The sequence below is a fragment of the Lasioglossum baleicum genome, chromosome 8 (genome assembly GCF_051020765.1).
Source record: "Lasioglossum baleicum chromosome 8, iyLasBale1, whole genome shotgun sequence".
Taxonomy (NCBI): domain Eukaryota; kingdom Metazoa; phylum Arthropoda; class Insecta; order Hymenoptera; family Halictidae; genus Lasioglossum; species Lasioglossum baleicum.
In genome coordinates this window covers 5,970,569-5,986,283 of record NC_134936.1, presented here as the reverse complement: position 1 = coordinate 5,986,283, position 15,715 = coordinate 5,970,569, and the positions used below count along the sequence as shown (strand labels likewise).

At 37.0% G+C, this 15,715-nt stretch overlaps 1 protein-coding gene across 6 annotated transcripts in view; it reads left to right on the top strand.

Annotated features, from left to right (window-relative positions):
- Positions 1-15,715, top strand: part of LOC143211394 (uncharacterized) — a 347,400-nt gene that overhangs the window by 99,754 nt on the left and 231,931 nt on the right. For all 6 annotated transcript variants that reach the window (XM_076429033.1, XM_076429034.1, XM_076429035.1 and 3 more), the window contains one exon: positions 7,319-7,660. In XM_076429033.1, the coding sequence (XP_076285148.1) occupies positions 7,319-7,660 (342 nt within the window). The remainder of the gene's footprint in view (positions 1-7,318; positions 7,661-15,715) is intronic.

The window sequence follows — 15,715 nt, the reverse complement described above, 5'->3', positions numbered from 1 at the left end:
AATGAGACATTTTTTAATGCATCAATCGATGCAGCTGGACATTCGTTATAAAAAAGTACTAACCTATGTATGTCAAAAAGTTAGTAGTTCAGGAGATATTTCAATTTAAATAATTCTAAAACACCATTACTGTCGTACTAAGATGTTACACAAGTAAGTAAATTGGTTCTGTTGACTTTTTAAACGTGATCACCTCTATCACACAGCGCCATTCTTCACCTTTCATTTAAGTCCTCGAACACTTCAAAACTCCCACTGGAACACGTTCTAAAATCGTCTCGAAGACGTCGTGTCTGATCTGGTTCGGATAGTCGAGGCTTCACTATATCGTGGATTAGGCAAACAATTATAGTTCGAACTGCATCGTGTGGGATATCATTCTAACCGGAAAAGAGCCGCCCGTGTGCCAGTGGAGGTTTCATAAATAAACAATAAAAAATAAGTTAGTTACGAACAGAATTCTGCGTTGAAAAATAAGTCTGAGACACAAACCGAATTGATTCTCATTGAATTCGTTGGCCAGTGTACAGCGTCGCCATTTAATGGGCTGACATTCCTCGACAGCGTAATGTAGCAAACTTTATCGAATTCGCAAGTAAGTAAACGCTAACGTCTTGTTAGTACGACAGTAATGGTGTTTTAGTGTTATTTAAATTGAAATATCTCCTGAAATACGAACTTTCCGACATACATAGGTTAGTACTTTTTTATAACGAATATCGAGCCGCATCGATTGATGTATTAAGAAATACCTCATTCTATTGAAAAAAATGAAGGTGACCTTCAAACGTCCGAAGTACCTCCACCTGCAGAAAAACTATTATTGCCACCGGATGGCCCCCCTTGTACTGTGTAATTTTATTTCAGCAAACATTTTTGTTAAACTTATAGTTTCGAAGATATCTGAGGTGCTAATAGTTATTGCCCCACCCTGACATTTTCCTTTGCACCAAAGTCAACTGCGACTTTGTTTAGGAGTTATTAACGAAAAACACGGACCAATCAGAGCGCGCCCTGGCCCGGCGCGCCAAGCCGCGCCGGCAAGCGAGTGTCGCGGTACGCCGTGACATCGCATCGTGACGGCGCGGCGGCCCAGGGCGCGCTCTGATTGGTCCGTGTTTTTCGTTAATAACTCCTAAACAAAGCCGCAGTTGACTTTGGTGCAAAGGAAAATGTCTCTTAGAATGGTCTCAGGAACCACCCCCTTTCGGGATTTTCACGAGTTTTGGGACACCCTGTATAGTCTAAGAAGTAGGTACATGTACATAACAGGTACGATACGATACGCGGCAATAACCTAAAACCTGCGAAATGTCAGTCGTTGTAGCGTCTCCATGATCTCCATCGCGCACGCGCAACGTGTCACATATTATTCTGGTCAGAGAGGGGGTACCTTGTATTCCCCTCGAGTGACGGTTCGGTCACTTTCTGGCGACACTGCATCCAGGAGGCGACGAGCCTCGCTGGAGTCTTGAACGAACGTGACAGACTGGCTGTCCGAATTGCACTGAACTAACTGAACTCTTTTTAGGATCGTGAGGTCGAATACATACAGTGGGTGTACAAAGTGTTCGTACACCTTTTAAAAACTAATAACTTTTTTATAATTGTATCAAGCGACCTCATTTTTTATAATCAATTAGAAGCATTGGTTTACGAAGTGATATGCAAAAAAGATTTTCCAAAAATTATAATTTACAAGGTTACATGCAAAAATAAAAAAGGCATTTTTTGAAACTTTTTTATTTGGGTCCCTAATTAAAATTTAAAATATATTTTTTGTAGATCTATAATAGTTATACACATGCTAAAAATTTCAATGCAATCCGTTGACGTAGGAAAAAATGACACGCATCGAAAGATGTACGATTCTGTGGATTTGAAGCAGAAATTGATCAAAAGTCGTGTAAAACTACGATTTTCACCATTTTTAACCGCTTGTAGCTCGTGTGTATGTTAATCGATTTCGATGAAATTTTCAGCATGTGTGTAACTACTGTAGATCTACAAAAAATATATTTTAAATTTTCTTCAAGGGCCCCAATAAAAAAGTTTTAAAAAATCCCTTTTTTATTTTTGCATGTAACCTTGTAAATTATAATTTCTGGAAAATCTTTTTTGTATATCATTTCGTAAACCAATGCTTCTAATTGATTATAAAAAATCAGGTCGTTTGGTACAATTATTATATAAAAAAGTTATTAGTTTTTAAAAGGTGTACGAATACTTTGTACACCCACTGTAGGTGTCTTATCTTCTACGCGATGTCTCGTTAGACATAACGCTACGGATGTTATGAGATGCGCGATTAAATGATTACGGTGAATGCTACGCGATACTGCTACGGGGAATACATTAACATATGATTATTATACAAGGGTTAAGATAAGAATGGGTGTATGGTATGAGGTGAGAATCGGATGTGATGATCGGAGCGAAGTATGACTACTTATAACTAATGAATATTATTAATAATTACGGTTACAATATCCTACTCTTATTAACTATGCTTATAACCTATGGCAACACGTCAGCAGAGGTGACAAGCGAATTATCAATTTGGTCATCCTTTGACAATGAAATAGCAATTACAAATAATACGATACCTATCTGATCTGAAACTTTTATTGCTTTTAAGTAGTAATCGAAACCCATGAAATGAAACTTGGGTATTGAACTTGACTCGGATTCGCGAGTGCATATTGAACTTGATCCCATCCCGAGTCAGAAGTATCAGACGTGAAACTAAAGCCGAACATAGTCAATCGCAAACGCGTCCAAGTTATTAATAATCTGTAAATTAATTTCCTACAGTATATGTATATGTTTATTCTACATATTATATTTATAATATTCTGTAACAGTATATTTGTTATTGTGTGTTGTATTATATGTATATCATTTAGTTTATGCGTATTATTTATACATATAATATGTTCCGTCGCGGAACAATGCCGACTTCAACAAGTCCATCGAAAATAACTCAATTAAAAAAAGACATAACAAACAAAGTCATCGCAATTGAGAAAAAGGCCTGGGATTTTTTAAATAATTGGAAAAAGATTCTTTTATATACCAATGGATTCGTCTTTGCGTTTTATTTCAAAAAGTATTAAGGTACGAAAATTGCAAAGTGCGACGGCACAAAGAGCCTTTGATAATTCTAAGTGAATTATATATCTTATGTATTAGGTGTAGAAATATTAATTCGGTGCCTTGATATTAAATTATTTATAACTCTGGTCTGAATGCAAATAATCGCCCGCCATTTTGTAACGTTTACATACCAACACTCACAGCAGGCATGTCGAACACGCGGCCCGTCGACAAGTAATCCGCGGCCCGACCAAAAACTTTGAAACTGTTGATGACAATTTATAGGTTGACACTCCGAATTCACCCTTTTGCAAATCAATTTCACCCTTCTGCAAATCAATTTCACCCTTTAGCAAGAACTCGAGATATCTTGTACACCGTTTTAAAAAACGCAACTCTGGGAAAAGCTCGTTTAAAGTTTGCGGATGTAATTTTTCTCGCAGGTATACGAACTCACTCTCGAAACGGTACTTCGAGAAATAATTTGTACTGAAGCCTGAAATCCATGTAAAACCTTTTGCATTCTTTTCTCAAGACTCGAAACTACTATTTAAGATTTTTTCAATATATCACTGTATCCTAACCCCTTAATAAGCGTTGAAAGTTTGGAACGCGAAGAAGGACATAAAAAATAATACAACACACGAATAAAAACAGAAATATTTATTTCAAGTAATTATTTGAGGTCATAGAGAATGTGTGTAATTGAAATGTACATTTTTACCTGAAAAGTTAAATAAACATTTCAAATAATGTTTCCAATAATACGAAGGTACATTATTATATCAAATTAATTCTACAATTCACGAAATAATCTTCGACCATGTTGCTAGTTTATATTTCAAACAATTATTTGCAGTTCATACAGGGAGAGGGTAACTTTTCCCCCCGAATTCGTGTTACTTCCCCTCATCTGGCGTCTCTGGGTTGTACAAATAAATCAATTTAACCGCACAGCGTGAGCAGTTGATTTCACTCTGTTAACAGGAAGATCGGGTAAGAATCAAATTTCGGAGCCATTTACAGCCGATCGTAATGGTAGTGTGATCGAATTATTGTCTAGTAACAAAATAGAGGCAGCGGAAAGCAAAATCGCGTTAGTGTAGCGTAATTAAAGGACACACGTCGTTGCGGATATTAAAATATTGATCGATGTTTCCCACTCCAGTTACGACTTACCTATCCCGTTTATGAAATGACGAAATGTACGGTTTACTCGCGCGTAGTAATATTCCATAAACAGTCTGTTACATTTTAATTACGATAAATAATTACACACGGTTTCAATTACGTTCCCTGATACACGCTCTATTGTCTCGGATGAATAATGAACGTCCATCTGACGGTTTCGCTGAAAGTATTGTATGATGTGTCTTAACATTTCATTACGATTCGATTCGGAGTTACGCGTGTGCTTTCTTAATGAAATTGAAAATTGTGATCACATCTTGTATCAGTAATATTATACAGTGAACCACGAAAGTATTTGAACGCACTTTAAAACAGTAGGAACTTTTATATGATCAGACCAATCGGCCTGACTTTTTTTTAGCAATTAGAAGAATTGATGTACCTAACAACATGCAAAAAAGATTTTGAAAAAATTGCAATTGCTAAGAATTACATGAAAAACTAAACCATTTATAACTTTTTTTATTAGAGCCCGTAATGAAAATTTAGAATATGCGTTTTATAGATGTACCTGGCAGAATGTTTCCGATCGGAGGCATTGATACGGATTTGAGAGAAAACATTCACAATTTAGAAGTATACAATATTACTTTATGAAGTTAAAACTGATGGGTAATGAAAAGGGGCTAATTGAAGAATGGAAGCAACAAAATAACATAAGCTTCCATTTTAATAAATGGAAAGAAACGAGAAAATAAACAAAATGTTACACGGAAAAAAGTTTGACGTTCGGCGCGGCGAACGGCCGTACTAATGGCGAGCGCCACTGGCGGCAATTAATGTCGGGCGAAGATATTTCGCTTTTTGATTCGAAAAAACGTTGATGTTGCAAACTTTAAAGAGTGGTTTCTCAAGATAAAAGTCTGCTCTATCGCGTGATACAGTTAGATTTTACGCCGGACCCTTATTTTTTAAGATAAACTGTTTAATTGATTGTTTAAACATGTTTAAGCATTCATAATGTATTCATATTGGATATCACTGTATTCGGGAAAGTGTACAGAATCTTTTGCTGCAAAGAACAATCCAATATCTTTTATAATAACATCACAATATTTGTTTAAAGTTGAACAATATGTTTTTTTTCAAAATCAAGTTTCTCAAAAACTATGCGTCTAGGAGAAAAATTAAGGGCAGATTCGGAATCAGCGCGATAAACTCTATAAGAATCATCCAATAATTGTTGAACAAATTTTGGTGATGGGCAGTGATAATCGAATCGGAAACTTTCTTCCAGCTGATCTATTAATCGAGAACTTTTTTCCGTGTAACATTTTCTTTATTTTCTCGTTTTTTCCATTTATTAGAATGGAAGCTTATGTTTTTTTGTTGTTTTTCATTTTTCAATTAGCCCCTTTTCGTTTCCCATCAGTTTTAACTCCATAAAGTAATATTTTATACTTCTAAATTGTGAATGTTTTCTCTGAAATCCATATCAATGCCTCCGATCGGAAACATTCTGCCAGGGGTTGTATATGTTAGCTATACACAAGCTAAAAATTTCATCGAAATCGGTTGACGCAGAAAAAAAAACGACACGCATCGAAATATGTAAGAATCTGTGGATTTTAAACAGAAACTGACCAAAAGTCACGAAAAACTATGATTTCCACCACATTTAACCACTTGTAGCTCTTGGGTATGTTAATCGATTTTGATGAAATTTGCATCATGCGTATAACTAACATGTACATCTACAAAACATATATTTTAAATTTTCGTTAAGGGCCCCAAATAATAAAGTTTTAAAAAATGCTTTCTCTATTTTTGCATGCAACCTTGTAACTTCTAATTTTTGAAAGATCTTCCAAATCTTCCAAAAGTTTGCAGATCATTTAGTAAACCAAAGCTTCTAATTACTTACACAACATCAGGTCGTCTGGTTCAATTACAAAAAAGTTATACTGTTTTAAAGAGCGTTCAAGTACTTTTGTGGCTCACTGTATATTCCTTCGGATGCCGTAGTCAGTTCATCACCTACAAACGCCACTTAAATTAAATTGATTGAAAGATCTAATGATCAGTGACAGGTCGCAACATCTTGTTAGCAATTCAGTCAACGTCCAGTTTTTAGCTTCTGTCATGCAGATGACGTTCGTGAGATAGTGCAAATTATCTCTGGCTTAACGCTAGAACTATCGAAAATGGAAGGCAAATAACACTTTCATTATAAACTTCTCAAATAAAACCTTGAAGTCGTCACTTATCACCGCTATAGGTCTCATCATTATCATCTGGCTGCCTCTCTGACACGTGTTAGTATAACAATAGAGACAAAATGCGATTGCAATTTCGAGAAGCAGGACCTAAATCATGTGGTTTGGCAATGTGCCTTATTTGATACTTGGAAAGCTGACCTGTTAAAAAATAGAAGAACACACAAACAGTATCCACCACTGAACATGAGATCGTTAAAGTAAACTAATCCATCTAGCTTGGCAGAAAAACTGAAGTCGTTTCGTCTAATTTCTTCAAAGACATTCTGACATAATAATAGTTTACTTAATAGTAATAGAGATAAGTAAATCCGAGCGCTGGACATAAGCAATCGCCGATATATAGCACTTAAGTGATGCCCCAGGAAATAAACTACGGGTAAATTTCGGCGCCTGGCCGATGCCGAGACGACTCTCAACGAAAGATACAGACCAGGCGGACAACTAAAGAAAGGGCACCATATTCTAAGAAAAACGCTTACGTATATCTAAACAGGATTTTTGAAGGCGATCGCGGCCTAGATTGATCTTTTATCTAGCGCTTTTGACTACTGAAACCCCCCACCTTTGCATTATCGAGAAATAAAAAGGCGCACCCCGCACCGTTGCAATTCTGGAAAAACGAGTCTACCCCCATAAATAAAAAATATGCGCGCCGATCAGAAATCGGGACATGGTCAGAAATAGTTACATGATCAGAAATTGGGACATTGACCTTATTCGAATACGGGAGGCTTCACTGTGTTTCGACGATGTGAAAATTTGATTCATACGACAGATTCTAATTCAGTATTCGTTTGGTTTGTCTGCTCCAGCCTGAAGGTCAACGGAGGTCCATCGACGTGGACGACAAAGAAATCCTCATAGACTTTAAGCCTGCGCCGGTGTCGCCGGATGCACGAATTCTCCTGAACCGATTGTCCGATTCGCCGAGGAGGCTCCCGCCGTTGCAGAAGAGCTTCTCCGACGGTAAAATCCGGATCGAGAGACGCGAGCTCGTCACCGAAGTCGGCGAACCTTGTTATCCTCACACGTGCAGAAGGAATCACCCGGACCCCTGGGGCAGGACCGTCAGAGCACCCGTCCAATTCTCCTCGACGCCAGAGGACCTGTCCCTGCTCAGGGTCACTCCGCTCCACGACGATCATCCCGAAGAGGCAAGTAGCATCTCATTACTTTATCGCATCAAACCTCTAATGGCTTTGGATTAACGTGCATCGCGTTGACTGCCGAACCAGCAAATGTACCAATTTCCACGAGCTCAGTGCACGTGTTACGTGCTGAGAGTCCCTAATTTTTGGTCAATCCATTTAAGGAATTTACCTGGCGTAAGGGTTATGATGATAGTGACCACAAATGTAAATTACACACACACGTTTATTAACGACTGAAACTTCTGCAGTATTGCTCGGTACAAGGATTTTTAGAGAACTGCCTCCCCTGCTAGAGATCTCTCGGTTTTAAAGGGAAGCTTCCCTCTCCTGTCCTCAGGGTGGTGGAAAAATGCATGGGAAAGGAAAAATGGAAATGAGGATAAGTCTTGAGGATTTCTAGACGGGCCCACCCACGATTAGGCAACTGCCCTTTTCGAACCATCGAAGACATGAACCAGACGCACGCACTCTAGCACTTGGGCATCCCCGAGTGTCGAACCTCAAGTGATGCGTCAGGTTTCCCAAATTTATTGCACCAACCCCGGGTGGCCTATGCAGGGTGTTTGGTTACAGGTTTATTACTTTCCCCGAAGCCAAGAGAGTTTCGCCAGACTCGCAGGTTACGGACGTGACACACGACGCGTACACACCCGATCGAAAATATGTGGACACTTGTTCAATTCTCCTCCTGGAAGAAAAAGAATCTTCAAGGAATTTAATCCATGCAATCTGCTTTATACAGTATCGGAGACATTGTCTGAACAATAACTTATTGGTAGATCGCGGATTTTATGCATTTATAAAAAAAATTATTATTTACTGCGTAATTACATATATTCACTGCATTTCTCTACACATTTCTCTATGGATTCGACCTAAAATATATATTTGATTGTTTATTTATATTTTTCTGAAGAATGTAAATTTTTTTGAACACTAAGACTTCAGGACTATCTTAGTCCAGTCAACGAAAAGTTGTAGAGGGAAATGGAAAGAACACAATTTTTAACAATTTTTAAACGTCCCCTTTTTCGGTTTTCCGCTTATATCTCGGACACTATGCGTCCTAGCGATAAGATCATTCTATACAAAATTAAAGCTGACAGAATCTGCCACAAGATTGATTGGATTCAGTTTTTCGCTATCTCGCATAGTTTCCGAGATATCCGCGCTCAAAGTTCACTTTGGTATTATTTGTTCGAGTTAGTGTTTTTGCTTCAATTTCAATTTCAACACTTCAATTTCAACTTCACTTTCAATTTCAACTTCAATTTCAATTTCAACTTCACTTTTTCAATTTTCACTCCCATTTTTCAGTTTCAACATCAATTTCTCAATTTCAACTTCAATTTTAACATCAATTGTTCAATTTCAACTTCAATTTTTCAAATTCCACTTCACTTTCAACTTTACTTTTTCAATTTCCACTTTCATTTATCAGTTTCAACATCAATTTCTCAATTTCAACTTCAATTTTAACATCAATTGTTCAATTTCAACTTCAATTTTAACATCAATTGTTCAATTTCAACTTCAATTTTTCAAATTCCACTTCACTTTCAACTTCACTTTTTCAATTTCCACTTTCATTTATCAGTTTCAACATCAATTTCTCAATTTCAACTTCAATTTTTCAAGTTCAATTTCAATTTTCCAATTTCAACTTCAATTTTTCAATTTTATCTTTAATTTCAAAACTTCATTTTCAACTTCAATTTCGATTTCAACTTTAATTTATCAATTTCAACTTAACTTTCAACTTCAATTTTTCATTGTCAATATCAATTTTTCAATTTTACCCTGAAGACTATAGTTTCATGGTTTATTTTAATGTGGTCGCATTAACAGCTAAGATAAGACCATAGTATACTACCTGGTTGAACTCGTCTTAATGCCAGCTTCCATTTGATGTAAAAAAATATATAGTATTTCATTTTAAATAAATGAAGGTCACCTTATTTTTTCTAGAGAAATATAAAAAATTGTAAAAATTGAGATACGCTATCATATTGCTAGTAAAATATATTACAACTTCCTTCTCTTCGGTTTTTTTCTAGTGTTTATTGTTTACGAAAAAAACGCTGGTACAAATCATCGCGAACACCCTGTATATTCGATACACGTACATATAAACTTCAAACGTGCGTTCGCATTTTTTTTTCTTTTTGAAAAATAATAGAAAACGTGAATTGATATTTCGCCAAACAAATCATGCAGTAGCTCAAAGCGATCGTATGCTATAAAGCAATAGACGCCGTTCGCGTACCGAATAGCGCCGTTTTGAATATTTTACAGGCGAGTTATTCGTGTCGCGATGCAACTACGCGTTCGGTTCAGCCGGTGCTAAAGGGTTGATGTTTCTCAATAGAACTGACCACACGATCGTTTTTCACACTGCGTGCCATCGACGTATGTCGGCTGCAGGCAATCGATTACCGTGAGAACCGACACGCAAAAAGGCAGAAAGATGCAATCCTATTGCTCACTTAGTTAGACCGCGACTTTTTTTATACATGTGCCACAGCCGATTAAGCAATAGCAAATGCGTCAATCAATTTTAATAAAAATTCCCGTATCTTTGTTACAAAGAGAAGTTCCTGTCTCTCGTTCTCCCGACCATTTTCAATAATCGATTCCAATTCGTTGTCGTAAATTCGTTTGCATTTCCTCGTACGATATTGAAATATTGCAAACTTTGCAATAAAGCCACAAGAATATCAAAATCTAATTAAGATATTCAACTTTTGTTCCTCCGAAATTCGCGTTACCGAAGTTTCGAACTCGTGAGTTGCAATCTGGAGGTATTCGATTCCCAATTCGGCGCGGCGCACATTTTGCTATAACTGTTTATCTAAAAAATATTATAATATCTTTTTTAAAAAACCAGGTTTAATGGTGTATCTGAAATATGTTTTGTATTTTTTACATAATTTTTTTGTTCATTTTTAGAGTATAGCCGGAGAAGATGGTCCGAAGGGATTCCAAACTAAATTGATTTTTAGTCAAACCATGCTCAACAAACAATTACGAAAAAATTCATAAACAGTCTACCTAATAGTACACATGACTGAGATTTTTTCAGATTTTTCGGATTATGCAAACATGTTTAAAAGAATTGAAAATCTGCCAATATTCGAAGAAAAGAAAATGCTTATTTCGTATTGAAATTGTAGATATACCAGTTTTATAAAAATTCTGCAGTTCGATATTATTGAAACTAATTTTTTTTAGAGGGTATGCTTACTGCAAGCAGCTGTTATAAAAGTGGTTTGTATGCTGTATTTGTTTCGATAGTGATGGAATGATTCATTTATGGTTAGTCAACTGCGATAACCATTTCCGCGGAAGCAGAAAGATATGACTGCATGTAACGTGTGAAAAATCCATCTATTCATTCCAACAGTGCTATCACATTATGTTCCTGTAAAACCACATTCGATATACAGGGTGTTCTTTTTTATTTCTTCTGTTCTGCTCAACAAAAAATTACACGTCTCCCTGTATTAAAAGGGAATATGCATAGGATTTGGTGAATCGAGGTTGACGAAATGACTGAATGCAATTGGCTCAACGTGAATTTTAATAAAAATAACACCACGAATTACAATGAACCAGTTTTCCAAAACGCTCCTGACGACCGACCAGCATAGCAGCCAGTTGCAGTTGACGGCACATGCCGCACACTGATTCACTGGTCCGATCTAGCTGTTCATTAATATTTTAGCACTATGTGAAAGTATAAAGGTATAGTACAATAATTTAGGTCGTTGGATTCGTTTTGATTTTAGCTACAATATGATGAATAGACTCCGGATCTTTATGCAAGATGAAAATTTTGTGCATCAATTGCCAGACACGAAATCTAAAAACGAATTTACATTTTTCACGAATAATTTTAATGTAGTGGAAATAATATATTAATACTCTTAAAGTCTTATTGATTTAATCTTTCCATCTTTCGGTATTTTTTGAAATTCAGCCAGTCACATAATCAAATCGCAGTAGTACGAATCCCCCGAAAAGAAAGAATTATTATCATCCATTTCTACATACTTCTTTCACGATTTTCTTCAAACATTTTTTCAGCTTTTTTTTCGTAAGATGTGGTTCTACACATTTTAGCATGTGGGCGAGCGCTGGGAAGTCATTCGTAAATTTTTGGGCTATACCCTTTATTTCTGGTTGGCCATAAGCTTCGAAGAGAAATCTGGACAAATCGTCGAAACTGAGGGGAAAGTTACCAGCTTGATCACCGATGTGTTGTTTTGCTTTCTCTATTTGTTTATCTATAGCGATTCGCGAAATGAATGTTTCTGTCAATATTTTCTTATTTGGTGTTTGAGTGTCCGAATTTTGAGAACTCAAGAGCTGATTATCTTGAGTTATAGGGTCGCTGTTTGAACTGGAAGAGGCGGAAGGAGATAATGCTCTCTTGCCACTGACATTGGGTGGCTTTAAATTTTTTTTTTCTTTGTTTAAACCTTGATTCTCTTGGAGGTTAAGCTTATCGAGGAATGTTTCGCCAGATGGTAGGACTAGTGCCCTTCGGACCGCCAGGTAGCTTTCTTCGAAAGCGGAAAGTATCTGTTTCCCGATAATTATTTCCTTCAAGTACAAATCTAAATATTGTTTTTCCTGCCAACGTATACGGTATATGGTGTTCTCAAATTTGATTTGCGTAGCATTCGTTAATTTATTGACATCTTCAGCCTTGATCCAGGCGCATCTCTGGAAGCTTCGGATGTGATTGTAGCCAGGTTCCTCTATATGGACTTTCGTAAAATCAATCGCGGTATATGATACGTTAATCTCTGACAGTTTGGCTTCTATAATGCAATGGGGAACAGTTGGGCTTATGTTGGATATTGTAAACAATTTAAATCTGTGGAGCAGTGGTTGTAGTTCTAAGGTTTGATTGCCTATGTTTACGTGTTTGTGATTGTCGAGGAGTTTTCTTACTGATTCCTGACTCTTCAGGTACAGATACATTTTACCGTCTGTGATTTTTTCTGAAGCAAAATGTATATTACTGGCGCCGATCAGTTTGCCAATGGCTATTGTGCACTCCTCTGACGTGATGCCTTCCGGCACATCAATGGTTATAGCTTCCTTTTCGTTGGGGAAATACTCTTCATCGGATCCTTCATCAGACGTCATTGTATTATTTATAGCGGCTTTGTTCAAATTGGGCTGACACTGAGTGTCTGTGTTACTAGCTACACTTATAATATTCGAGTTCCTCCTTGTTGCTTCAGGCGTGGTTTATTCGACCTTCTTCGAATCACACTTCACACACCACTGCCAAAACGTGTAATAGCTCAATGAATATCGAGCTCGAATATACTCGCGGGCACCAGACAACACGACTTATCGCGTGAACAGTCTAATCGGATACAATACAATAATCTTATCAATAATTAGATTTGTCTTATTAGACGCATTATCTTGTTCGCGACTTGACGGTGAGTTCGTTCCTGAGCGTAGTAACGCTTGCGAGGGTAGATCTGAACTGATCGGCGATTACGGTTCCCGGCCGATTGTACAATTCGCCGGATCATTCTGACGTCACGAGTACTAATTACTCCAGTTTTCGGAGAGATGAAACAATCAGCGTCGCGCGCGTCGAGAATATGCGCTGCTTCGCATGCAGTCAGTGATGCCAGAATCATGGGTCGTGGGTTTTTTCCTCTCCGCTCGCTCTCCCGATTCGACCCCCCACTCTGACGCACCGTCGTCGCCGACTGTCGCCTGTCGCCGACTCTGCCGAGATCACGGCCGAGATACTCTGATCAGAGTGGCCAGACGAGTCCGACCTTGGGACTCGCGAGGGGAATACAGTACCCCTTCTCTGATGACCAGCAATATGCGCAAGCGCGACGGAAATCGAGTAAGGCGCATGGGAGACACGTTGCGCTTGCACAACGGGGATCAAGTGGGGCGAATGACGACGCGTGGCGCTTGCGCGATGGGGACGCAACAATGACAGATGACATATTACAAGTTTTAGGTTATTGCCGCATATCGAACCTATTACCTAATGAAATGAATCATATGAATCGTTCTAGATATTATCAACATTCTTTATTATAAATAAAATGAATTGTAACATTTGGGAGTTTCAGTTGTGAAATGAAGTACGCTTATTACGTATAATATGTATGTTGAAAAAAATGTTGAAATCTGTACTATTTACCGAGTTACATTCCAGTAAAATCATAAATGTCCTAAAAATAAATCATAATCTATTTTAACACTTTTAAGGAATGGACATAGCAAGTTTTGAAACTACCTTTTTCAATGCATATCTTAAAAAGTTGTAGTGAGATTTATTAATGAACTCTACGAACTGAACACACAGAGCATCACATAACACAATCAAATACAATACGATACAATAAAATATAATAAACAAATACACACACACACACACACACGCACACACCAAAATAAGCAAACAAATACTCAATATATATATCACTGTCATTGCCGCTATTCTCAGTTTCACCAGCGAGCAAGGTTCCAGGTGATTTTTTTGGTATTTCTTCTCTATTGTACATTTGGGCATTAAATAATTCTAACATCTGATCTGTTATTTGGAAGCTGGAAGCATCAATTTGTTTTGATTGCAAATATAATTTAATACGTGTGAGTTTATAATATAAGACGAAAATGAAGAATAAAAAAATTGCGATTTCGGCTTCGTTATTTAGTTATTAACAATTAAAAATCCGCCTAAAATGCTGCAACACTTCTAACAAAAGTGTACGTTGCGTACGTCTCGTATCAAGTGACAAACGCATGCATACTGTTGTGAGCTGACGAGAAGATCCCTGGCAGGAATGCGGTGACGTAGGCAAGAATGCGCACCCGATTGGTTGGCTTGGAGGCAGGGATCCTAACCAACGCCTAACCCGAACCGTAACCCGGGTTACCAAGCTCGGTTACTGTAACCCGCAGTAACCCTACAGGAACGGTTCCCAAGTAGCAACCAGAGCGGGTTAACCCGCTCAGAGCGGGTTACACATTTTAAACTGTACCCGGTTACAAGACGTGGGTTACTACGTATCTAGAGCTTGAAATGCAGGGAAATAGTATGTAATTGTAAAAATGAAAACATAATATTAAGCGTGTATGAACTGAACATAATATTGAAGCACACAAAAATACATAAATAGTTTACGAAACATACACCAAAAAAAAAATAATATAATACTACATTAATGCAAACAAAAATATGTACATACTTCACAAAAAATATATACAAACAGATACAAAAAAATAATATAGTAGAATATTAAAGCAAACAAAAATATGTAAATACTCGTGAGAGTCAAAAGTGAAGTATACACTTTAAAAGAAGTCGCTAAGCATTAAGTTTTGCGATTAAAATTTGCAAAGCAATACCAAACTGAACCAGTGCAATATTGGAATTAGGCATTATTTATTCATAAGAGTAAGTTCGAAATTTTTTGGAAAAATAATTTGAAGCAATATGTGTAAGATATATTGAATAAATTTTATGATTTCAGAATGTATACACTATATTCACTGTTAGCTCTCATTGTAAGTACATATGTGCATATCTGACCAAATTAAATAAAAAACTATAAAAAAAAAAAAATAGGAAACTTACTGTCAATTTTATATTGCATCCGTTAATAAGGCACGCGGACTTGTTGTCGTCTACGTTAAATGAGAAGTACTCACGCACAGGATGTTGCATTATTAAAATTAAATATAAAATGTAATTTTCAATATATATATATATATATAATAGTCAGTCTGTTATGTACGTCGCGACTTTGATCCCGTTAGTTCACATACTGAATTTCACGGGATTGTCAACCAAAAACAAAATACGATCGGGAAACAATCCGGACGCTGAAGTGGGAGGTGCCAATGCGAGAGAGACACAGGTCTCAGGTGCAACAATGTCATTTGTCACGCTCGCGGAGGTCCTGAAGTGGCGTCTCTATATTTACAATGATATATTTAAGTGATGTATCACGGTAATAAATTGATTGTACTTTACAACGCAATATATACAATATATAGTTA